We start from the raw sequence: 26,581 nt of genomic DNA, 5'->3' as shown, positions 1-26,581 counted from the left end.
TTTGCTGTGAAAGACAGGTAACTTTGGGACTAAATGAGTGACATCCTTCAGAATGAGGAGGGAAACTGAGACCAATTATGAGGTGGGACAAAAAAGATGGTACCAATTTTGCCAATCCCAGCATTCAAAAACTGTGAGGTTTGGCCCTCCCAAAACCCAGTGAGATAGATTGGGGAGGAAAATCCATTATATGTTTTGTTTCCTTTTTATTTCCCTTCTGGGTTTTGAACCTTCAGGAACCACATTTTCAAGGTTTTTTTTCTCTACACCCAAAAGGGCTAGAAACAAACTAAAAAACAAAATGAACACTGAGATTCTTGTGTACTCGTATCACTCTAAGAGCTGGAGCTTAAAACAACTCAAATTTTGTGACAAGCGGATTACTCACAATACCTGGAAACTAAAGCATCAAGTCACCTTGAATGCCATACAGAACAAGAACCCATAGTGCACTGCCAACCCTCAGCTCTCACCACTAGACCAGGCTGCCCCACGTTGCTCTATGCTGGCATAGCGAGAGACCGAAACTACATATCCCAGCATGACCCGCTCCACCCTGGTGAGGTTCATTGCGCATGCGCGTCCGGCAAAAAAAATCATCCCAGGTGCCTCTCCGGCAGGCCGGCACTGTTTGGCTCCGTGGCCGGATGGGGCGGAAAGGACTACATATCCCAGAGTGCATGGGGAGTTGGGCTCGCGGCGCGTGCGCAGGATGGTGTCCGCTAAAGCCGCGGGTCGGTTTGAAGCGGGGAAGGAGCTCCATGGAAACGGGGCCGCGAAGTGTCAGCGAGCGGGGTAAGGGGTGACGCTGGCCCGGGGGGGGGGGGATAGAGCGCAGCCCCCAGTGCCCGGGCGGCCCGTCTGCTCTCGCGGGGGAGAGGGGCTGGGCCGGGCGGCTGGGCCTGGGGGGTCGCAGTTAAGGTGCCTGGGAGTGACCGAAGGGCCTGCCCCGTCCTGGGGCGGCAGGTCAGCCCGGCGCCCTGTGACATGGCCACATCGCCCTCAGGTAACGGCTGGGTGCGGGGCAGCCATGGCCAGGCCGACCATCGCCCCCATGAGCGTCAGTGCCACAGCGCCCGAAGCCTTCGCCGTGCTCCAGCAGAGGATGAGTGTGGTTGAGGAGCAGACCAGCGCGCTGGCGAGAGACCTGGAGCTGCTCGGTGTGAACGGACACAGGTACGGTTCGGATCGGGTCCTCCTTTCCCTGGGGAACGCGCGATATTGTGTTAGTAACTTTTCCTCCGCTTGTTCCACTTTTGTTTCTCGGCTTCTCTGGGGAGTAGAAGTTGCTGGCAGAGACACATGCTGCAGCCATCAGGCATAGCAAGAAACATTCCAGCGGCATGAAACAAGTGTGTGTGTTTTTTTTTTTAAACGATATAAATAGTGCCACGTGTTCTCTTCTTTCAGCCTTGATCTCTTCCATTCAAAGCCCTTAGAGACACCTGGGAGCCACCAGCCTGTTAGCCCTGTTCGGGCCAGGGTAGCGTTTGTAGGTGAAAGTGACATGCTATGGAAGAACTGTGAATCTCTAGTGAATCGAATGTGCCGGTTGGAGAGTGTTGTGCAGACCTTGAAGCTAAACCTCTTCCGGTTGCAGACTGAAAAGGAGCTGAATCCCAAGCATGCAGGTACAGAAGTAGAAAGCTGGTTTTTGTGTTGGTAGCAGATGTCCTCATTCTCTTTCAGCCCTTCAAATGCATTTTTTTCTGTATTCTTTATAATGACCATTTTTGATCCTCTCTTGTTGTTTGGCAGCCCATCTGGAACAGCGTATGAACACAATGCAGGAGGAACACCTGCAGGAACTGAAGGTTGTACAGCTAGAGGCAATGAAGTTGCGCCAACAGCTAAGTGAGGCAAAAGAGGATGTAGAAAAGGCCCAGGAAGAAGTTCAAAGATTAAGTGCTGCTTTGGAAATTGCCACAGCAACCAAGGTACAGGAGCTAGCTGTGAATGTGCATGGTGGGGTGTTGGGCTAAGTTCCCTCTAAGCTGTGCGGCTACACAGCTGCCTATTAAGCCCCATACCGGGTAGAGATGTCTCTCCCCCAGCATGGACCTGCAGCGGCAGGGAGAGGCTCCCAGGGGTGAAAGTAACTTAAAAGTCTTACAGGTATGGAGGCCCAGCTCTGGACCTCAGGTGGAAGGGGCAGGGATGGGGGTCAGCCTTCCCCAGCCAGCCCTTCAGTGCTGCCTGCCCTGCACTGCCTGGGTCTCTGGTGGCAATTTAAAGGACCCAGGGCTCTGGCTGCTGTTGCTGTAGCAGCGATGGCGGCCGGGAGCCCGGGGCCCTTTTAAATTGTCGGGCTCCAGGGCAGCTGCCTCTTTTGCAACACACACACACCCCACCCCACCCCACCCCGGCGGCTGTGGCGGCAGCGCTTTAACGTCAGCTGTGTATGGGGCCATACCAGCGGCCACTTCTTACCGGTACGCTGTACCAGCCCACTTTCACCTCCAGAGGCGCCCCTCCCGACCAGCCCCAGCATCGACCTGCCTGGACTTACTGTGGCTGGGGGAGAGGAGCCCCTCCCTCGGCCTGGCTCCACTTTGCCAGAGCTGTTGCAGCCGGGGAGAGGCGCCTCTTCTGCAGCCCCAAGCTGCTGCAGTGAGAGGGGCTGGGGGGAGTCTCCCCCATGGCAGCCCCGGGGCAGCCTGCACCCCAAACCCCTCATCCCTGGCCCCACCCCAGAGCCCGAACCTCCCCCGCATCCCAACCCTTTGCCCCAGTCCTGACCCCACCCCAGAGCCTGCACCCCCAGCCAGAGCCTTCCCTCCCCCCGCGCACCTAACCCCCTGCCCCAGCCCCCTGCCACACCCCGAACCCCTCGGCCCCACCCCACCCACATGAATTTGTTATGTGCATCAATAAGATAATGTGTCACACATCACCTCCATATGAGTGCACATAAAGTTCATTCTGCACATGGGTGGGAAAAATTAAAGGGAACACTGGGGCTGAAAGTTGTAGTTTTTGAAGAGTGTCTATACTCATTCCAATATTAATGCACTGGTCTTTAAATGCTGCCACCTTTGAAAATAAGACTGTGCTTTGATGTGCTCAGAGGTTAGGTGTGTGTGATTAGAAATGACATTGTGTGGCCGGTGCCATTTTTTGTTGGAGAAAAAGACAATCTCATCTTTGTGAATGGAGCTCTCTAGATCCAGCAATAAATGATGGTGATAAATTGAGTGTGACTTATAAAGACAGGGTTGGGGTTTTTTTTTTTTTTTTTTTTTTTTTTTAACCCCTCAAGAATTGAGGTTTTTACCCCCTCCAACTCACGGATTGCTAAGCACATCTCTATTTTTCCCCATATACGCTCTGGGTCCTACAGCTAGGCCACCATCCTTCCAACTGAAGAGGACTGTTCTGGAATCTGTTACCCATCTTCTAATTGTCTTAAGTGGTTGCTGAAAAGCAATGCAAGGTGTTTGTTGCTTTAGAGCACGAGACTAGAACTAGGAATCAAACGCAGGTCTCAGCATGGCATGTAATGTAAAATAATATGCAATGGGTTACTGGCCAACCTGGTTTTGAAATACTTTTGAAAGTTTTGCTGCAGTTGTTGTGAGGCATAAATTGTGTGTTTGTTTTTTGTCCTCTTGTAGACAGATGTAGCCATTGCAGCAGAGGAGCTGAGGACAACAAAACACATAATGAACCATAGACTTCACGAGGTAAGCGCAAAAGAAGGTTAGAAGGAAGAGTGAAGTGATAAATTTTTTGGGGAAAAGCCTGGATGGTGATCTGGGTATGAATCTATGAAAACCAGGAATGGAATATGTACAGCTGAAAGAAGACTGCTGAGCAAGCCCCGATCTACAAACCTAAGACAGAATTTCTTTCATGCAAGATACAAAAAGTATGAGTTGAAGTTACTAACAGAGACCTGAGTTCCATGCTGTGGCAGTAGGTTTTACCCTTAGCCTACAATGTAACTGCTTCTTGCAATCATGGAGAATGACTTTATTGCGTCCAAAAATGGAACTGGTGACTTAATGTCTGCTAGCTAGTGAACAAGTTGTAGCACTTACCTTGTTATGGACTAATTAAAGAAATAGAGTGCAGGCATGAGGCATCTTATTGTCCTGATGAAGGAGGGTGTGAGCTTCTGAAAAGCAGCCTAATCCTGTTGGAGAGTGTGGGTTATGTCCTTATGTCATTTAATAACTTTTCAAGCCAAATGAGCAGCAGTTCTGAAGGACTTAAAAGGGGTCCTGATCATGTCTTGGCCAGAAGGATGCTTGATGCACTATGCAAGCTGCAGTGGTGGTAATCCTTTAGGGAACAGAAAGGATGTGAGGTGGGTAATGGAAGCAGTTGGTGAGATCATGCAAATTGCTCCTTCCATTGGGAAAATGGATTTCCTGCCCCCCAGCCCACCTTACTCCATAAAATGGGAGGGAAAGAAGATGTATCCCCTCCTTGGTTTAAAAAAACAAACAAACACAAGTGCCTCATAGGAGTGCCAAAAAGCTAAGTGCTTTCTCTCACTGTTCTTGGAAGCTTAAGGCCCCAGTTGTCAAAACCTCCAACTACAAATACAATGTGGATACTCTGTCAACATAGGTCACACTGAAAACTTAATCATAAAAGTGAGTATCAAAGTAAGTAGTACACTTACGTGTACATGAGTGGCTTCTCTGACTTCTGGTGTGGACCACCTCCCCTCCCATTCACAATCACACACAACACCGTCAATTGATGATTAAGTCTCTCTGTAGCAACGACAACAATTACTTCCCTGGCATTCCTTTTCCATGTCTTTTCAGCTTCTTTTAATGTTCCTTAGTAGCTGGAAACAAGTAAAATTATCACTGTGTGTAACTGACCAGATCTCCCCAGACCACTAGTCTGGTACAGAGATTATTTTTAAAAACAGGATGTTATTTAATAATTAAATGAAAGTGAGTGATAGAGGACTTTGCAGTTTGCTATGCTGGAGAAAGGCTGTAGGCCTTGCAGTAACATTCAGATTGAGCTTGTTCTGAAGTACACATGGCCCTTGTTATAAGCAATGCATTTAGGTACTTGATGCTTCAGATCGGTCATCCTTCAGTGAGTACAGCACATTTGGAGTCTTTTCAGAGAATAGTTGTCATTATACAACTTTAAACATTTCTCTTGGTGTGTATCTGATGCTCTCTTCTTATAGTTCAGAGGAACAGAAGTCTCAATTCCCAGATACACTAGCTCACATGTTTAACACTCAGTATTTTGGCAGTACTCGTGACCAGCATGGAGCTAGGCCCTATTTCAAATTGGTGCTGGTTTCTCTGCAACAAACTGAAGAAAAGCCTCTTCTCATAGCCTAACTTATTAATGTTTGTCCCTAGGAATTCTTTTTATTATGGGCCCCTTCTTAGTAACTTGATATAAATGTCTTTAGCGAATCAGGCTTCAAAGTAATCTACATCTTCTGTCAACACCACCTGGAAATAAGAGAAACGCTCCTGGGTCCTAGCTTTTCCTGGGGACACCAGAGATTAGAATCACCTGTTGCATAGGGTCAAGAGCATATCATGTGTGATTTGCTTTTATAGGATGTTTCACACTATATATTTCAAGCTTGTAGTTCCAGTTACAGAAAACTTTCATGGAAGAATCTTGCAGCAAGAAGTTTTCAGTGTATATAAAACACGTGTTAATAAAATGATAGATTCCAACCTGGGAGATTCAGCTGAATTGGGTTTTTGGGGAAAAGAGTCGCTGCTTAGTCCTTATTGAATGGCAGGTATCCCTTTTAGCAATGAACCCAAGAGTCTCATAGTAACACAGTGTGCTACCCTGCAAGGAATTGAACTTTGAGTGTGGTGGGGAGACTATATGCCTGATTCTAGTCTTAATTACATTGATCGTCAACTGGAATTGCACTGATGAGAACAAAATCAGGCCCACTGTGTTTGCTCAGTCCCTGTAGTAGAAGTGCCTCATCTCTGCAGTGACTCTTTCCAACATGTTCAGAAGCAATGTTGACTCTGTCCAGAGGAAGACAGACACAGCAGGCCCTTGGATGGAGGAATGGTAACGTGGCACAAGAGCAGTAAGATTTGAGACAGAGAAAAATAGTTGGGTCTCTGAGCACACTGTAGGGAGTAGAATTGCCACCCTCAGTAAACACAAATTTTGGTCCAGGTACTAAATCTGTCTGGTTATTAATACATTTTCCATAGCTGAGTGGGTTGTTTGGTATTGCTTCCTTGCTTTACCACTTCCATGAAATACTTACTCCATAGTGTTATCACCTTTAACAGATCACTGGATATGACTAATAATGGTTGCTTTGCTGTATTGAACCCCTATCTGCTTCATTAATCTTCAGTTTTTATGGCTTGTTGCTGTCTCCAGCCACATACCCAGTGTTTTGTCTCTTGTAGCTAAGGGAGCAGCTTTCACAGGAGGCAAGTCTGCGGGAGTCTTTGGAGGAATCCCAAGCAACCATGCTGAGACGTGTGCAGGATATGGAGATAACAGTGGAGGCAGAACGGGAACAGGTTGGAGAAGCACAGCACCTCTTCCACTTTTTCTTTGTGTCTAATTTTTTTTTTTTTTGCCTCCGAGCAGGAAGAATAGTAAGAGGTTGGAGTGTTCTTCCTAGAGAGCAGTTAACATATCTTTGTAATCACTTAGCTTCAGTATGCAAGGTGTGGAAAAGGGAATCTTAATTAAATAATTATAATGAGGTGTTAAAGGTCTAAAAGTTGACAAGCAATTCATTGTGAATGCTCTGCAGAGAAACAGACGGGCAATTGTGAGATCCAGCAAAAGTAACAATAATGCAAGCAGAAAGTCCTGCAGCAGAGTGAGGGTGATTGAGTTTATTGCACTGAATGTAGCACCTATAATTACCTGCCTTGTGGGTAGATGGCATATGTGTGCATTCAGTGCAAGCACCTGATGGTCCGTAGAGACTGATTACAGGCTCTTGAAATCAGAGTGGCTGAATTGAAGGAACTAAGGGAGACAGATGTACATAGATAAGACTTTCCTGGACACAGTAGAGCAGTCCTGCTCCCGCCTCATAGCCCCTGTGCTGTTGAGGAGGATGAGAGTCTTGGGGAAGGAGAACATCAAGCTGAAGTGAAGGGAAACAATCCCATAGTGGGGATCCTCCTTCCAGATGATGTCATGGTATCCTTGTAACAGATTTCTGTTACCAATCTGCCTGAGGCGTCAGGTGATCAGGTTGAGGTCACAGGATCGTTGGGGAGGAGATGACGAAACACCAAGTGTCTAAGTTTTAAAGCTTTATTAATAAAATACTAAAACAACAGTGGAGAGTGCTGGGGGGGGGGGCATGTCACTCAGAGGAAGGAAGGAAGAAAGAAAGAAAGCGTTAGTGCCCCAAGCCCTAACCCACTTTCATACTCACACCTGCACTACCCGAGACTGACCAAGCCTGGGTGAAAAGAAGAGGGGGAGGGATGGACAGGAGTTCTTGTCCTGGGCCCAGGTCATCCGGGGTCCGCTGTGATCTCCAAGTTGCTCCAGTTCTCAAGAAGGTTTTAAGTCCTGGGTTCCTTTGAGGGTGTTCCATTTAGGGACCTCTGCTCCTGATGCTCTTTGTACCAATCAAAACCGGCTCTCTGTGGTCTCCTCAACTTTCCCAAAACACACCGGCTAGACTTTGTTGTCCTCTTTGCTGGCCTTTGCCCACTTGTTATGGGCTGGCTCTGCAAGTCTGTTCAGCTGAATCTTTCTTTCTCACATCTGGTCGGTGGATTCTGGGCCCACCTCTTTCTTGGCAGGCAGCCGAGAGTCAGATGTCTGCTGTATGTGGCTTTGAGCTGGCTGGAGTCCGCGTCATATTTTCGGGCCTAGCAGGAGCATGGAGTTAACCCATTCTTTGCTCTCTTCCTTCTTCCCCCTCTGGCCTCTCTCAACCTGCAAAGGAATCTTCCATTCCACGCTCACTCACACCTTTGACCCTTCCCAAAATGTCCTGCGATTCTTGCAACAGTGTTAGCAATATACAATGCTAATCTGCCTTCCCCAGGAGACCCCTTGAGGGAGGGGGCCATTGGGGTGTGACATCCTCTCCCACAGAGCATACCTTTCTGGGGCAGGGATGCCTGTTATTAGTAATAAGAGGATGCAATTATTAGAAATATAGATAGCTGGGTTTGTGATGACTGGGAGAACCGCACAGAGAATTGCCTGCCAAGTGCAAAGGTTACAGACTTATGGATAGCTCTGGGGAGGAGCCAGTGGTCATGGTACATGTAGGTACCACTGACAAAGGGAAAAGATAAAAGAAGTCCTGGAGGCCAAATTTAGGCTGTTAGGTAAGAGATTTTAAAATTCAGGACCATCATGGTAGTACTCTCTGAAATGCTTCCAATTCCAATAGGCAGACCTGCAGCATCTCGAATGAGACAGTGGTGTTGGGAGGAGGGATTTAGTATTATTAAGAACTGGGGAACCTTTTGGGAATGGAGGAACGGGCTCCACCTAAACCAAAACAAAACCAGATTACTGGCATGTAAAATTAAAAAGATCATAGAGTTTTTAAGCTAAAGGCTGAAGGTAAGCCAACACGTGCAGAGGTGCACACAATTTGGGCAAACCCATCCCTTAGAGGATTTATTAAAGGGGATACTCCATAGACTAGTAAAGAGAAGAGGATAGAAGTTGATAAAGTAGAGGTATGGACTGAAGAAAAACAGTCAAACAAAAAAGAGTGCTATTCAATTACACAACGTGCACAACTAAATAGTGACAAATTTTATAAGTGCTTGTATGCAAATGCAAAAAGTCTAAATGCTAAGATGGGTGAACTTGAGTGCCTGGTATTAAATGAGAATATTGATATAATAGGCATCACAGAAACTTGCTGAAATGATGATAATGTGACATGATTATACCAGGGTATAAAATATATAGGAATGATAGAGTAAGTTGCACTGGTGGAAGAGTATCAGAGGGGTAGCCGTGTTAGTCTGTTTCCATGCATTTGAAGAAGTGGGTTTTTTACCCATGAAAACTTATGCCCAAATAAATCTGTTAATCTTTAAGGTGCCACCGGACTCCTTGTTGTACTGGTGGAAGAATGGCATATGTGAAAAAGCTTAGATTCAAATGTGTAAAAATCTTAAATGAATCTAATAGTGTCATGGTATCTCTACAGACAGAAATTCTATGCTTGAATAACAACAGTAGGAATATACTACTGATCACCTGACCAGGATGGTGACTTTCATTGTTAGATGCTAAGGGAGATTAGAGAGTCGACACAAACAGAAAATTCAATAGTAATGTAAGGGATTTCAACTATCCCCTTATTGACTGGGAACATATCACCTCAGGATGGGAGGCAGAGATAAAATTTCTAGCCACTGTTCATGACTGCTTCTTGGAGCAGCTAGTTCTGGACCCACAAGGGGAGAGGCAGTTCTTGATTTAGTTGTAAGTGGCACACAGGATGTGGTCAAAGAGGTGAATATAGCTGAACCATTCAGTAACAGCAACCGTAATGTAATTACATTTAATATCCTTGTAGGGAGGAAAACCAAAGAAACCCAGCAGAGTAGCATTGAACTTCAAAAAGGGGAACTACACTTAATGAGGAGGTTAGTTAAATGGAAATTAAAAGCAACAGTCACGAGTGAAATGCCTGCAAGCTGCATGGGAACTTTTTAAAAACATCATAGTAGAGGCTCAAAACTATATATGCCCCAAACTTTAAACAAAACAAAACCATACCAATAAAATGCTACCATGGCTAAAAAGTGGAGTAAAAGATGGCTAGAAACAAAAAGACCTCTTTTAAAAATTGGAAGCCAGAGCCTAATAAGGAAAATAGAAAGGAGCAAAAATCTGGCAAGTCACCTATTACCAAAAAAGAATTTGAAGAGCAACGAGCAAGACACACAAAAACTAACAGCAAAAAATTGTTGAAGTACATGAGCCGCAGGAAGCCTGTGGCACCGCTGGATGATCAAGGAGATGAAGAAAGCTCTCAAGGAGCTAAATGCATCAATCATCATTACAGAGGATGTGAGGGAGATTCCCACACTTGAGCCATTCTTTTTAGGTGACAAATCTCAGGAAATATCCCAGGTTGCGGTGTAAATAAAGGAGGTTTTGGAATAAACTGATGAATTAAACAGTAATAAGTCACCAGGACCAGCTGGTATTCACCCAAGAATTCTGAAAGAACTCCACTATGAAATTTGAGAACTACTAACTTATGTGGAGCTTCTCTTGTAAATCAGCTCCTGTAGCAGGTGACTGGCGGATAGCTAACGGGATGCTGAAATTTAAAAAAGGCTCCGGAGGCGATCCTGGCAATTACAGGTCAGGAAGCCTAATTTCAGTAACAGGCAAATTGGTTGAAACTATTGTAGAGAACAGAATTCTCAGACACGCAGATGAACACGAGTTGTTGGGGAAGATCAACATGGCTTCTGTAAAGGGAAGCCATGCCTCACCACTCAGAATTTTTGAGGGTGTCAACCAACATGTGAACAAGAGTGATGCAGTGGATATAATGTACTTGGACTTTCAGAAAACCTTTGACAAGGTCTCTGACCACAGGCTTTTAAACAAAGTAGGCAGTCATGGGATAACAGAGAAAAGTCCACGGGACCGGTTAAAAGATGGGAATAAATGGTCAATTTTCACAGTGGAGAGAGGTAAATAGCAGAGTCCCCCAAGGATCTGTACTGGAACCAGTGCTGTTCACTATATTCCTACATGATTTGGAAAAAGGGGTAATCAGTGAGATGACAAAGTTTACAGACAATACAAAATTATTCAAGATAATTGAATCCAAAGCAGATTGTGAAGAGTTACAAAAGGGATCTCACCAAACTGGGTGACTGGACAATAGAAGGGCAGATGAAATTCAGTGTTGCTAAATGCAAAGTAATGCACATTGGAAAACATAATCTTAACTGTACATACAAAGTGATGAGATCTGAATTAGCTGTTACCACTCAAGAAAGATCTTCGTGTTGTTGTGGATAGCTTTCTGGATACAGCTGCTCAATGAGCAACGGCAGTCAAAAAAGCAACAGAATGTTAGGAATCATGAGGAAAGAGATATATAAGACAGAAAATATCATAATGCCACTATATAAATCCATGGTACACCCACACCTTGAATACTGCATGCAGTTCTGGTCACCCTATCTCAAAAGAGATATTAGAAGTGGAAAAAGTACAGAGAAGGGGGTGGGGGCAGGAAGGTGAGGGGTATGGAATACCTTCCATATGAGAAGAGATTAAAAAGATGGGGACTGTTCAGTTTAAAAAAAAGAGACAACTAAGGGTGGGATATCTCAGAAGTCTATAAAAGCATGAATGGTGTGGGGAGGGGGGGGGGGGAGTTTTATTTACCCCTTCACATAGTACAAGAACCAGTGGTCACCCAATGAAATGAATAAGGCAGCAGGATTAAAACAAACTTCTTCACACAATGCACAGTCAACCCATGGAACTCATTGCCAGGGGATGTTCTGAAGGCCAAAAGTATAACCGGGTTAAAAAAAAAAAAAAAGTTCATGGAGGATAGGTCCATCAATGGCTATTAGCCAAGATGGTCAGGGATGCAACTCCATGCTTTGGGTGTCCCTAAACTTCTGACTGCCAGAAACTGGGACTGAACAACAGGGGATGGATCACTCAGTAAATTGCCCTGTTCTATTCGTGTTCTCTGAAGCATCTGGCACTGGCCAGACAGGATACTGGGCTAGATGAACCATTGGTCTGACCCTGTATGGACATTCTTCTGGAAGGCCTCTGTATGTATTGTGGTTGTATTAAGAAATCTACATTAATATTCATGATACACCAGAAGGTGAAGGAAGTTAATTATGACTGGTTTATCCTAACTTTTCAGCTGGCAATTTCTCTAATTTTAGTTAAGGGTTTGGGGTTTTTTTGGTCTTTTCAATATTATCAATGGTACAAATGTTTTCAGTGTTTTATAAGTAACTAAACAATATTGAACATTAAAAAGAAATATGCGTAGTAGTATCAGCTAGCAAAGTACTGGTACAGCTTTCTGCTAGAAAACAACATTTCTGAAGATATTCCATAGAGTTCTTAAACCTTCTGGAGTAACAATGTTTTCCCCAGGAATTCCCACAATAACAAAGGTGGCTTTCAGTTCACAAGTGCATTTGCAATATGAAGCCCTTGTGAAGCATGAGGGAGGTGAATGCAGAGAGAGATTGGTTATACTTCAGATCAACAACAACAAAAAAACCCAAGCAACAAAGGCTGCCTAAACATTTCTAAATCCACAGCACTACAACTGGATTACAAACAACAAAAAATCAGATTGAGATTTATTCATGTTTAAATTAATCAAATGAGCAAACACTGATTTATTTATATATTAAACACTGTCAATTTATGTATTTTGTCAATCCTGGGAAAACAGGTTTTGGGTTGTCAAGCATCTGCTTAATCTGTTCCTTCAAGGTCCCTTCTGCTGCCTCTGGAATTGTTCGGCATACTGCTAATAGAAATTTCATACTTTATTCTTTTCCTAGCTTTTGTTAGTTATCTTAAGATTCTTGTAGACTTCAGTTATACAGGACACTAACAGTGAATGAGCAAAACAAGGTTGGATTAAAAGGAGAGAAAATGGTTTAATTTAATCCATCCCGTGCTTTCTGATGTTTATATCTATCACAATGTCCTGTTTTGATAAGTAGTGCGGGAAGAGACAGAATGGTTCAGACTTTGCTTACTCACCACCCTGCTAATTTGATTTCACTTCTCTTATAATATGCATCTTTATCATCTCTAGCTCCATCGGTTTGACTGCATAAAATAAGCAGGCAATTGGGATCCTTTCTACAACCTCTGATACCTCACTACCTGCCCTTTGTGATTCTTCTTTAAAACATTATGCTTGAAACAATCTGATTAGCTTTTTCCTCTCCAATAGGCTAACCCTTTGGATTCTGAAACTTGCTTAGATTCTCATGTTTTTTATAAAACTTTGTATCCCAGAGAAAAGCTGATTGTGTGGTATCCCTGTAGGTACAGGTGCTGCAGCAGGACTGCCATGGCCTGCACAAGGATGTCCAGCTTGCCCGAGAGAGGTTACAGAAGGAGGAGGAGAGAACTGCACAGCTGGGGCAGGAGTGTACACAGCTGAAAGCGGACCTGGGTATGATAGCAGGTTCTCAGCTAGGACTGAATATTGCCTTTTTTGTTTCAGTTTTCACCAAACAAGTTAGCAGTGATTGGACGACTAACAGAGTGAACATCAGTGTAAATGGGGTAGAATCTGAGGCCAAAATAGGAAAAGAACAAGTTCATAATTACTTTAAACAAGTTAGATATCTTCAAGTCAGCAGGGCCTGATGAAATACATTCTAGAACACTTAAGGAACTGGCTGAAGATATTGCTGAGCCATTAGCGATTATCTTTGAGAACTCGTGGAGGATGGAAGAGATCTCACAGGACTGGAAAAGGGCAAATATAGTATCTATCTATAAAATGGGGGATAAGCACAACTCAGAGAATTATAGACCAGTCAGTTTAACCTCGGTACCCAAAAAGATGATGGAGGAAATAATCAAGCAAGCAATTTGTAAGTATCTAGAAGAAAACAGGGTGATAAGTAACAGTCAACATGGTTTTGTTAAGAACAAATCATGGCACATCAACCTAATATCCTCCTTTGACAACAAGCTGGTGGATGTGGGGTAACAATAGATGCAATATCTCAATATCAGTAAGGCTTTTGATACTGACACGCTTGACCTTCTCATAAACAAACCAGTGATATATAGCCTAGACAAATCTACTAGAAGGTGGGTGCATAACTAGTTGCAAAAACAAAACAGAAAGTAGTTGTCAATGGTTCACAATCAAGCTGGAAGGGCATAGTGAGTGGGGTCCTGCAGGGACCTCTCCCGGGTCCAGTTCTATTCAATATTCTCATAAATGATTTGGATAACGGCACAGAGAGTACACTTACAAAGTTTACGGACGATACCAAGGTTGGAGAGGTTGCAAGCGCTTTGGAGTGCAGAATTAGAATTCAAAATGATCTGGACAAACTGGAGAAATGGTCTTAAATAAATAGGATGAAATTCACTAATACAAATGCAAAGTACTACACTTAGGAAGGAATAGTCAATTGTACAAACACAAAATGGGAAATGACTGCCTCGGAAGGAGTACTGCAGAAAAGGGATCTGGGTGTTAAGTGGATCACAAACTAAATGAGAGTCAACAATGTAATACTGTTGCCAAAAAAAAAAAAAAAAGAGTGAACATCGTTCTGGGATGTATTAACAGGAGTGTTTTAAGCAAGACACGAGGAGTAATTCTTCCACTCTACTCAGCACTGATAAGGCCTCATCTGGAGTGCTGCGTCCAGGTCTGGGCACCACACATTAGGAAAGATGTGGACAATTAGGAGAAAGTCCAGAGGAGAGCAACAAAAATGATTAAAAGTCTAGAAAACATGACTTATGAGGAAAGATTTAAAAAAACTGTTTGTTTAATCTGGGGGAAAAAAGACTCGGGGGTGGGCACAAGAAGTCTTCAAGTATATAAAAGGTTGTTACAAAGAAGAGGGTGAGAAATTGTTCTCCTTAACTACAGTGGATAGGACAAGTAGTACTGGGCTTAACTTGCAGCAAGGGAGATTTAGATTAGACATTAGGAAAAACTTCCTAACTGTAAAGGTAGTTAAGCACTAGAACAAATTACAGAGGAAGGTTGTGGAATCTGTCATTAGAGGCTTTTAAGAACAGGTTAGACAAACACCTGTCAGGGATGGTCTAGATAATACTTAGTCCTGCCTCAGTGCTGGGGACTGGACTAAATGATCTATCAAGGTCCCTTCCAGTCCTACATTTCTATTATTCTGATTTATTAGCCTTACAACACCTTCCCTACCAGACAGCAGAGGCTTGAGTGACTGAGGTCCATCATTTCAAAACTAGTAGGGTTCTCCTGATAGGATACAGCTATATTGGCTAATTGGAGGACTGGTTATGAGGTGATGAACTCTTGAAGAGACTTCTCTTGGGTTTTATCTGAAGCTCCTGAACCTTTTCCTAGCTGGAGGAAAGTGGCTGCAGTAATAATAGGGAGAAGGGAATAGAATGATAGCAATTTTCTTAACAGATTTCATCAATGCGAGTCTCTTTCAGAGAAGATTTGAGCTAGTGAGTAATCATGGGACTTAATTCTTGAACTGATATTTGGGTATTATGCTGGTTGCTAATGACTCGGTCTTTTGGAGCTATGGGTAGCCGTGTAAGATAGCACAGCATGAAAAGTTCCCTGACCACTTTTCCTTTAGATAATTTGGGAGATGCTGTGAGAAGCACTGTGATGCAGGGGAGGGATTTAATAGGAACACAACAGCCTCTCAGAACAAAGATGTCAGTGAACGAAAATGTAGTTGATCTGATCAGGAATCCCTGCTTCAGTGAAGTAAGCCGGTGGAATCCCCCCAATTCCAAACAAAAGTTACACACTTGCAGATTGAAAGGACCACTCCTCCTAGGATCTGCTTTTTTCTTTAAAAATAAAACAAAAAATAAAATCCCTGTCCCCCACCCCCGGAAAATCCTCAATATTGCCTAAGCGTTCTTCCTAGGGTTCCTTCCCTCAAGATCTGTCTGTTCCAGATTCTAGTTTCTTCTGCCAGAGAGCCACTCCCGCTTCCTTTATATTCAGGATGAAATTTAATGAGCCATATCTGCCTCGAGACAGCAATAATTAACTTGCAGCTTGCTTAAGGGTTCCAGCACCCACTAGGAGGGTATGAAAACAGGAGAATCTTGGCACCTTGTTATAGTAGGATTGGGTGGGTGGGAGAGAGCTCTCTTCCTGTACAAACACAGAACAGTTCCATCCCCCCCCACCCCCCCAAAAAAAACCCAACCCCCCCCCCTCCCAAAATCCATCTGTTACCCAAGTGCCAAATTTGGGCTGAAATTTAGTGAATTTCTAGTGTTCACTAAAGGATTAAAACCCCGTACTTGTCACCAATGTTCCCTTTAATTTTTCCCACCCACATGCGGAATGAATGAATTTTGTTATGTGCACCAATATGGAGGTGATGTGTGACACAGCGGGGTGAGGCCAAGGAATTCGGTGTGTGGGAGGGGGCTAGGGCTGGGGCAGAGGGTTGGGATATGAGGGCTCCGTCTGGGGGTGCGGGCTCCGGGGTGGAGCTGGGCCTGAGAGGTTTGGGGTGCATTGGTGCTCCCTGGGGCTACAATGGAGAGAGGCATTTCTCCCCGCCGGAGCCCTGAGCACCTATGCAGTGCTTAATAGGCAGCTGTGTGGCCATGCAGCTTAGAGGGAACTTAGCTTGTCACCATGTACTTTGATCCCTTCCCCACAGATTGAATTAGGAAGAAATGAAATGGCATTTTTCATTTAATTTTTTTTTTCCTTTAGCTTCCCCAAAGGAAGTTTGCTTACTTCTGGGGGAGAGATTCATGCAGAAAGTAAAAGTGAACTTATCCTTCTTAAGTCTTTCTTCCTTTGTTATTTGAAATATCTTTTGACTGACCTTTCCAGAATGTACTTTGGATGTTGTAACCAAGAATCTTTGATTGGCTTCATTTTTATATTCTTTTCATTCGTGTATCTCTTGTCCTCTTCACCTTTGTCAGTGTCTCATTCAGAAGCAGTGCAGAACTGGAAGAGACACAGTATACAGATAATTCATTCAGACCAGCACAAGTACATTCTTTTTGTACCATGTGTGTTTTTAAACTAGGGGCCTGAGGTTTTAGACACAAAAACATATATGGTATTGCACATAATCTGTGTGTACAATTGCCACATAATTCAGGTTATGAGCACAGTTACCCAGGATGCGTGAGCAATCACAGTAATTGCATGCATAAGTGAGAGGTACAATTGTGTGCTTTCCTCTTTTAAAAAAAAAAAAAAAAAAAAAAAATAGTAGTAGTCTTGCCTGTGATTAACAGGAAGGAAGGATGTGCTCTACAGTGATCCTGCTGAAAGGTTAGATCCATCAATAAAAGTGTTATCAGACAGAGCAGCATGTTCATGGAAATCTTGCACATTTGTTCCATATTCAGTTACCTAAGCAAGCCACTTTAATTAAAAAGGTGACATTTTGATTTACAACCATATAGTTTCATGGCTTTGTTTTGATTTTGCTCTGCCTTAGATTCCAGAAACTGCATCATTTCCCAGCTTAGTGAAGAAGCAAAAGTAAGTTGTAAACAACTGTTGAGGGGGAAAGGGTTGATTTTTCTCCTTTTTCTAATGTAAGAAGCAAAATACAAATGTACCTCAGTCCTGACTTGCAGACCTTCTGTTATTCCTCTCATGTTCAGGGACTGTTATGTGGGTAAGATTGGATAGCGTCTTTTTTATGTGAACAAATGCCACTCAGAGACTCAAGGCTAAATAAAATTAAAGCCACTGTAATTCTGAATAAGAACGTCTACACGGGCTTAATGTGGTTCAACTAATCCATTTTTAAATTCACACTTTTTAGTTAGTTTGGATTAATTTTTCTGAATTCCCAGTGTAAAACAAGCCCTTAAAGGCTACTAAACAGTTAGCAAAACAGGGATTAATGTCACAAGTTATGTGCCTAATCTAGGTTTGTCTTTGATTTTTGGAGGTATTTACTACTATGGGGAAGGGCTCCTATCAGTGAAGAGTCCAAAGTTGAATGCAAAATTCCAAGTGTGGCTGCAACAGGGTCATAGAAAGAAGCTATTTACTTTCTAATCCATTATTATTATTTATTTTGTGTATTGTGGTAGTGTGTAGGAGCCTGAGTGATGTAACAAGACCTCCTTGTGCTTGGCACTGTACAAATACAACAAATAGTCACTGCCCCCAATGAGCTTACAGTCTGTATGCAGTCTGTGTCTATGCAGCCCAAAGCTGTGCTTGAAAGTAAAAAGGTTTTAGTGATGTCAAGGCTTGGTATATACAAGTAGTGCTGCAGCAGTGGTGATAGATGAGCAGATGTAGAATTTGTAGCAGGAGGAAAGTTTAGGGTAAAAGATGATGCCAAGATCACTGACAGTAAAGGCAAATAGGTGTTTTGAATTGATATGAGGTTGTGCTTTACTATCCAAATAAGGAAAACACACATGCAGAAAAGACTAACTGGAGTCTCATAATCTTGGCTAGAATTGGCAAGGAAGTTTATATTAATGGAGCCCAGTCTGGCATCTGCAGGTGCTTAGGTAGCACTGTTACAGGCTAACCAGCTCTGTTAAACAAAAGGTGAGAGACAAATGTGAAATGCCCTGAAATTCTTGGCTGTATGATGAAATACACTGTGTTTGTTTTAACCTTTTCTCATGGAGAAATTCTGTTTAATTCTTCCCTTTAGAATGCACAGCTGTCTTTCAGCAAAGAACATGAGGAAAATGTGCAACTACGATCTGAAATAACAGCTCTGCGAGAGACAGCAGAGAAAGTACAGGTAATGAAAGTAGCATCTCTTACCATATCACGGAGCTAAAATATGGGAGACAGGATCTACAATGACTAATTGAGTGTGATTCTCACATCTTGGTATGCCTCCCTGGTCTGGGGTAAAGCTACACAATGAAAGCTGCAGTCTGCTTGCTGAGCTGGTGACAATGAAAAGGCTTCAGATACAGATGTTAAATATGAGGACTTAGTTTCTTGATGTTGTAATTTGAAATCCCAAAATATTTGCTTTAGTTTATGGTCTCTGATTTAGCCACGATTCTAACATAGGCTTCCATTCTTGTGGCTGCTTTTATGGATATACTTAGACTTCTAAGAAGGCGCAATTTCTACATATTGAAAAGATATATTAGGGCTGATTCTCCATTACTTGAAGACTTTAAATCAAGACTGGATAGCTTTCTAAAACAGATGTGATTGCTCAAACACAACTTATTGGCTTGATGCAGGATTTACTGGATGTGTTATTATGGCCTGTGATAGGCAGGAGACAAGATGATTATAATGGTCCCTGCTAGCCTTAGAATCTATGAAAGACACTTAATTGCTGCTTTAGTAAAAGCAAGATGTGCTGCAAAATGTTTGGAGTTTTTGGCTATCTAATGCTCTCCTTCACTTCCATCCTGTACAACAGTTTTTCTGTTTAGCAGCAGCTCTCCAGTGAAGTGAATGGATCTTTAGAGTCTTGGCATTTCTGCAGCACTGCCATAGTGTAAATTGTAAAGAGATGTCCCTTACAAAAAAGCATTCTGTAATGATTTTATCACAGAGCTGAGAATAACCACTCACAAAACTAAGTGATTGGGCAACAAAATGGCAAATGAAATTTAATGTGGATAAATGTCAAGTAATGCACATTGGAAAAAATAACCCCAACTATACATACAATATGATGGGGGCTAATTTAGCTACAACAAATCAGGAAAAAGATCTTGGAGTCATCGTGGATAGTTCTCTGAAGATGTCTGCGCAGTTTGCAGAGGCGGTCAAAAAAGCAAACAGGATGTTAGGGATCATTAAAAAGGGGATAGAGAATAAGACTGAGAATATATTATTGCCCTTATATAAATCGATGGTACGCCCACATCTCTAGTACTGCGTATAGATGTGGTCTCCTCATCTAAAAAAAAAAAAAAAAAAAAAAAATATACTGGCACTAGAAAAGATTCAGAAAAAGGACAACTAAAATGATTAGGGGTTTGGAATGGGTCCCATATGAGGAGAGATTAAAGAGGCGAGAACTCTTCAGCTTGGAAAAGGGGCGACTAAGAGGGGATATGATAGAGGTATATAAAATCATGAGTGATGTGGAGAAAGTGGATAAGGAAAAGTTATTTACTTATTCCCATAATACAAGAAGTAGGGGTCACCAAATGAAATTAATAGGCAGCAGGTTTAAAACAAATACAAGGAAGTTCTTCTTCACGCAGCGCACAGTCAACGTGTAGAACTCCTTACCTAAGGAGGTTGTGAAGGCTAGGACTATAACAGCGTTTAAAAGAGAACTGGATAAATTCATGGTGGTTAAGTCCATTAATGGCTATTAGCCAGGATGAGTAAGGAATGGTGTCCCTAGCCTCTGTTTGTCAGAGGATGGAGATGGATGGCAGGAGAGAGATCACTTGATCATTGCCTGTTGGTCCACTCCCTCTGGGGCACCCGGTATTGGCCACTGTCGGTAGACAGGATACTGGGCTAGATGGACCTTTGGTCTGACCCGGTACGGCTGTTCTTATGTTCTAATACCTAGATCTCCTGATTTCCCGTCCTGTATTTTTGTCACAAGGCCATCTTTCCCTTCCTGGAGAAAGGCAAAGGGCAACCAGCATCTAGACAGTCCTGCAGGGACTGGTTCTAGACAATGTATTTTTTAAACTATAGAATGGAATCTGGTCCTTTGTTCTTGCCTCATGCTACTTCAAATACTAAGTGTCATTGAGTGAATCAGGGTAGAGCTTCAGTACCATTAGCTTTGCTGATACTGGTTTGTGCCAGTCTTACAGCATTTTTACAGCAGCACACTTTGTGACCCTTCCACTGAAAACTGGTGTTATCTGAACACTTTTCTCAGAGGACCTGGTTATAGCATAGGTCAGACTGACCTTCAAAACTGCAAGATGATGGGGGTAGAGGAAAGATAAAAGAAATTGATAGGGTTTTAAGTGTTTTTATTTTTACTGTAGAAAGTTTGAAATAAAACGTGTGTGTTTTCCCCTCTGTAGGCCATTAATGACCAGTTGACCCAACAATGCTCAGAACTGAGTACTACACTTCGAAGCGTTTCCATGGAGAATGCTAAACTCATTTCAGATCACCAGGCCATGCTTAAGGTATACAGTTCACAATTAGGCTAGTAACATAGCCAATGTGAAGCATCTGTGGCTCAGAGACCAGGAAGAATAGATGAGGGGAAAAGCTCAATAAACCAGTTACATCCAGTAAAATATTTTATGGAATAAGACTCTGAATTGTAGTCAGCTTGACATAGTTGGTTTTGAACACTTGGTATCAAACCCCAATAAAATGTAAAGCCATATTATAATTCTCCATTCTCTTCCTGCTCAAATGACAGGCAATATCCTTGATAAAATGAAAATTAATGTGAGAATAGAATCAGTGCACAGTTTGGTACCCAGGAGTGTGTTTAATTGACTAGATCCAATCTTTCCCCAGGTCACTCATTCTAATATGGATCACCTTCTGGAATTTATTCGCTCTTCTTTTCTCCTTGCTCCACACAGTTCCTGCCTTCTCTTCAGTGCAGAACTAGCCCCTGCTCATTCTGGCATCTATAACTATTTTTCTGTCAGCCAGTTGGTGTCATCAGAGAATGACACAGAGCATTCTTCCCTTGGAACAGAGAATTCAAAACTTAGACTGATAGCAATCTTCTGGGACTTGATTCATTTCTCAAAGATTAAGGACTTCACTATTTTGGTTTGATGTGTCTCCAAGTATTTATTTAAAAGAGACATCATCAGAGTGATGATTTTTTTAATTGACTAAAGAAATTCCAGTTTATGGTTGGATACCCTTTAAATAGCAAGTACAGATTTTTAAAAAGTGTTTATGCTCTCTTGCATTGCTTAGAAGGGTATTTTGGGCAGGCCCAAACACACCACCAAACATTTACATTATTTAATATTTTTATGAATGACCTGGAAGAAAACAGAAAATCATTGCTGATAAAGATTGCTGATGACACACAGAGTGGGGGAGTGGTAAATAATACAGGCTAAACAGGGCACAAGCGGACAATGTGTTTCCATACAGCCAAAGGTAAAATCTTCTAAGAACAAAATATAAGTCATAGTTGCAGGATGGGGGACTGTATCCTGGAAAGCAGTGACTCTAAAAGAGATGTGAGGGTCGTGGTGGCTAATCAGCTGAACATCAGCTCCTGGTGTAATGCTATGGCCATACGCTCATGCAATCCTTGGATGTATAAACAGAGGGCTATCAAGCAGGAAATGAGAGATTATACTACCTCCGTATTTGGCACTGGTGCAATCTCTACAGGAATACTGTGTCCAGTTCTGGCGTCCACATTTCAAGAAAGATGTTGAAAAATTGGCATGAGTAGTGTTATACTATCCAGTACTAAGAGAGGATACAGAAATCCCCAAACTGACCAGGAGAGAACACTTTGGTTTAAATAATAGCTTTGTGCCCTCTACCAGTCTTTTTTTTTTTTTTTTTGCTGAAGACTTTTCCATAATCCTTTGAGTTTTCACACTGACATTTCCTTTCCGTCTTTAGGCAGAACAGGAGAGAATGACTCAGAAACTGCTGGAACAAGACTTGCTGCTGGATGCTGCACGTGCCAACATTATAGGAGAGCTGCAAAGCATACAGAACGAAAAAGGCCAACTTCAGAAAGAGCTGTGAGTAAGGAATATTCTAAATCTTTATCCTTTGATCTCTTCTCCCTGGTGTACTAGCCATCTTTGGTGTGTCCTGGTCCCTGTATCTCTCTAAGCCTCTTACAGGCTCTACTTATTTCCTGCTGGCTGACACTTAATCGGGACTTTTGAACACAGTAAAACAGGTACCAATAAGCACGTCTGGTATATAACATAAAATCCATTTTCTGTTCACGACAGAGGTATAGAACTCCAACTCAGCTGTTTCCTGTCTCACTTACACAGGGAGGCCTTGCACACGGAGCATGCTGGCTGCAGACAAAAAGCATGCCTCGCCGAGGAGATGACAACCACACAGAAGCTGCTCCTGGAGTCTACTATTGCTAGACTACGAGGTGAACTGGAGACAGCACTGAAAGAGAGAGGATCTCTACTAATGGAGAAGGAGAGTCTTCAGCAAGAGGTACAATAGATATTTTACAGTCTCTTACACCTTTAAAATAAAAGTGTATCATAGTAGAAGACATCTGCATCTACTGTGTTAAAATTCCCATCCTCCCCAGTATTGGTCCCATGGTAAAGTAGTATAGTCTCATATTCTCTGCAAATGTGGAAAGATGGGTTGGAACATAGTCTTTGGCCTCCTCCCATTCTGATGCTTTAGTGTCATGGCAGACAGCATTGGTGATATGTCTAGTAGTGGATGGACATAAGAGAGTAGATTGCAATGTAACAGTTATGATGTTGTCTTGCCCTGTCAGGGAAGGGAAATGAGGAAAGTGCCTTGTTTCTAATTTCAGGGTTGGTCTTGTGACCCTTCTGTCTGAGATGAAGTGCTCCATCTCTCTGTTGGAAGTATTAATGGATCTCTAGGGTGGATCTAGTAGAGTCGCTTTTTGGCTGATTTTAAAAGTGACTTTATTTTAATTCCTTATTGCAGATGAAGAAAACAGCAAGTGACGTAACACAGGAGAAGAACAAACTGGAAGTGGAACTAACTGGGAACAAGGTACTACCAAGTACGCATGGCTTCACTCTGACTTCTTATTCTATCCCTTCTTTTGGGTTGGTATCCATAGTACAAACAGTGTTATCTTAACTGAACCTGTGACAGGGAGGTGAGAGTTTTCTTTAGCACTGATGTTAGTGATGCAGATGGATTGGAAGGGAGACCTGAATCTCTGGACTGGATTGCAGGATTGCATCTGCTTTAGCAAACTTTACAGCCATAATTTACCATTGGTGCAACTCTTTTGACTATAGCAATGATTGTAGCTGTGGTGAGACAGAACTCAGTTGTTTTTACAGCTATATAATCTGTGGTTAGACTCACATCTACACTACAGCTTCCACCATTGCTGGAGGTTGATGGTCACACGAGACTAACTGTTCCTTAGGGGTTGAATGCACCACCTCAACAGCATTTTCAGCCCCCACTGAATTTTGAGGCCATATGTACTTATTTTCTGTGTAGCTCTCTCAAACCTGCATAGCTTGGAAAAATTAAAGGTTGGATTTGTGATGTATACTTGAGTGTGTTTGCAGCATAGTTACTGCTGAGCTTACCTGACAGGTTAACTTTTTGGGGAAGGCTGAATCACTAGTGCTGAAGGGAAGGTAAAAGCAAGTAGCTCTGGGTAGGAGGACCTGTGAATAATTCACACACTTGGGGTTGAAATTTGGTCCATTGATTTATATTGCATCCAAGACACTTAAGGAAAAATCCAATTCCAATCATGTCTTTTGTTTTGAAGCTAGAAATGGGTGCTATGAGATCCACACTGCAGAATCTGGAGAGGGAGAACAAGAGACTAATGGATCGCTTGGCGGCACTGGAACACCAGCAGGTAACCTGAGATTTTCAGTCAGCTTTTGTTGGCCTGTGTACTCTCGCCTTCAGTTTGTTCTAAAATAGGTAGGTAACCCTAGTGTCCTGACTGGTAAGTGACTATGCTAGGAATCAAGCTACAATCTGAAATAGTTTGATCACATGATATTTCTGTGCCTAGTTTCCAAACTAATGGAATGTGAGAGAGGGGAGACAAAAGAATAAAATAACGGCTACATGTTAATTTTGTTTTCAGGTTTCCATTTGAATTTGTTAAAGAGTGAAAAATGTTCATGCTGTGTGGGAGGGAATTTATGACTAGCTGAAGGGACCACTTATGCTATGGCTACACTTGGAGTTAGGGGTGTGATTCCAAACTTGTGTGGATGTACCTGAGCTAGTGCTCCTCGGGCTAGAGTGCTAAAAATAGCTGTGTAGCTGGGATAGCATGGGCAGTGGCAAGCAGTGACACAGACTAACCACCCCGAGTATGTACCCATGGGGTCCTGAAGTACAACTATATCAGGGATTTTCCCATGGGTATTCTGTTCCATTATGTAGTGTAGGTGGGACTTTAGCCTGGATACACTGTAAGATAGAAGATAGCCAGCTACAAGTCAGTTAACACTTCTGTTGGTACTTTGAGATGTCATTTCTGCTGTCTTTTTTCCTATCCTCTCTCACTGTTGCTGTAGCACTGAAACTTGATCAGTGCTAGAAACAGTGGAAGTCTTAATGCAGACCAGCTGCAGAGTTTTTACCACTGTGTCCTCCAACTGTACTGAGCAGGTCCAGATCCCCATGGTAGTAAAAACAGTCTATGCTAATTGTGTCAGCGTGAGAGACTTTCAGAAAAACTTCACTGTAAATAGGTCCTCAAATCAGGAAGCTAGAGAAAGTGCAGCTGAAACAGCTTATGAATGTCTGTCATGTGATGATCAAAATTAATTATAAGATAGTTAAACTGTCCCTTATTATATTTTAACTTTAAAATAACTTTATTTACCATCTCCCCTCCACACACAAAATTAGCTTCACAATAATTAATCACTCATAGGGTATGAATCAACAAAATGTTCTGAAGCTTAAAAATAGTTCATCTCCATAATTTTCCAATCCTTTGTTCCTTCTGGTACCTGCTCTCACTCTGAACCATTTTTTTGCCTATGACCCTTGCCTTCTCCACTCTCTCTGTCCTTTGCCAATTCCTTTTCTCCTCCTTTCCCTCTTGCCAGAGGACAGGTTCTTCTGCCATTCACTTTCTTGCTGCCTGTGCTTGAGGTTAGGCTGTATGATCCAGGGATTGGTCTAGATCAGGGATAGGCAACCTATGGCATGCGTGCCAAAGGCGGCACACGAGCAGATTTTCAGTGGCACTCACACTGCCTGGGCCTTGGCCATCGGTCCGGGGGGGGCTCTGCATTTTAATTTAATTTTAAATGAAGCTTCTTAAACATTTTAAAAACCTTACTTACTTTACATACAATAGTTTAGTTATATATTATAGACTTATAGAAAGAGACCTTCTAAAAACGTTAAAATGTATTACCGTCACGCGAAACCTTACATTAGAGTGAATAAATGAAGACTCGGCACATCACTTCTGAAAGGTTGCCGACCCCTGGTCTAAATGGTTGAGAACCAGTGTGTGCCTGCTTCTTCCTATAGGCTGGCGTAGCTTAGTACCAATGTGGTACGACTACATCTTTCTGCTGCTCTGTTTCACTTGGTGAGAACTCTTGTTCATTTTTAAATGAAAATCTGGACAAAACAGGAGGACAAAGGTAGTGCTAAAACTTGAAGGGGAAAAGGGCTAAGCCTCAGGGAGAGACAAGATGCTGAAGCCCAAGTCCATTTTGGCTTGTTTTTCCTAGGCGAGCATGACCTCTGCTCTTGTTTTCCCAGTATGCTCAACAGCAGGTCGAACAGGTTCTAGCAGAGCTGACGGACAGTAAGAATAAACTGGCCTACGACAAAGGAAAGCTTCAGGTACCTGATTTTTGCCTTTATTTCAGTTTGTTCAGAGCAGGAAGAAATCCTTCTGCCCAGCTGATCCAGGATTATTTAACCACGCCTTCACTATTACAGTTGAAAATAAGTTCTTGTATTTCCTTCTGCAGATGTCATTTGTGCAACAGCTGCCAGATATTTTTTAAGTAGTTTGGGATTTAAGACGGTCTTTGATCCTAGTCAGACCATTTATTGCCTTTAGGTAAAAGACTGGGTTGAGATGCCTCATTTATTACAGCTATAGGATTCTGGGTAAACAAGTCACTGGATGTATGAAAATCATTGAGTAATGAGGAAGGAAAGGGGGGCATTCTAAAGCAACACGCATGTTAAGAAACCCTTGTCAAAGAGAGCCTGGGAGTTTGGAATGTCTTAGATAAGCAGGTTATTCCAAGGGGTAAAATAAGAAGGGAACAGACAGCATGGTTATAAATATAGATAAAGAAA

The 26,581-nt window shown here is 42.7% G+C and overlaps 1 protein-coding gene across 4 annotated transcripts in view; it reads left to right on the top strand.

Annotated features, from left to right (window-relative positions):
• Positions 1-699: 699 nt before the first annotated feature.
• The window catches only part of CCDC150 (coiled-coil domain containing 150), a 44,508-nt gene continuing 18,626 nt past the window's right edge, over positions 700-26,581 (top strand). For 3 of the 4 annotated variants that reach the window (XM_054044428.1, XM_054044427.1, XM_054044425.1), the window contains exons 1-15: positions 700-795; positions 1,007-1,176; positions 1,411-1,631; positions 1,759-1,937; positions 3,615-3,683; positions 6,384-6,500; positions 13,003-13,132; positions 17,142-17,185; positions 18,330-18,422; positions 20,656-20,763; positions 22,193-22,317; positions 22,582-22,759; positions 23,237-23,315; positions 24,055-24,143; positions 26,030-26,113. In XM_054044428.1, coding sequence (XP_053900403.1) covers positions 1,031-1,176; positions 1,411-1,631; positions 1,759-1,937; positions 3,615-3,683; positions 6,384-6,500; positions 13,003-13,132; positions 17,142-17,185; positions 18,330-18,422; positions 20,656-20,763; positions 22,193-22,317; positions 22,582-22,759; positions 23,237-23,315; positions 24,055-24,143; positions 26,030-26,113 — 1,662 coding nt within the window. In that variant the 5' untranslated portion in view covers positions 700-795; positions 1,007-1,030. Of the gene's footprint in view, positions 796-1,006; positions 1,177-1,410; positions 1,632-1,758; positions 1,938-3,614; positions 3,684-6,383; positions 6,501-13,002; positions 13,133-17,141; positions 17,186-18,329; positions 18,423-20,655; positions 20,764-22,192; positions 22,318-22,581; positions 22,760-23,236; positions 23,316-24,050; positions 24,144-26,029; positions 26,114-26,581 lie in introns of all 4 variants that reach the window. The other variant, XM_054044426.1, reaches the window with a different exon arrangement.

The sequence above is a fragment of the Malaclemys terrapin genome, chromosome 11, assembly GCF_027887155.1.
Source record: "Malaclemys terrapin pileata isolate rMalTer1 chromosome 11, rMalTer1.hap1, whole genome shotgun sequence".
In the NCBI taxonomy this organism is placed as follows: Eukaryota; Metazoa; Chordata; order Testudines; family Emydidae; genus Malaclemys; species Malaclemys terrapin.
Note: the sequence above shows the minus strand (reverse complement) of the source record. Positions and strands in the feature narration are given on the sequence as shown.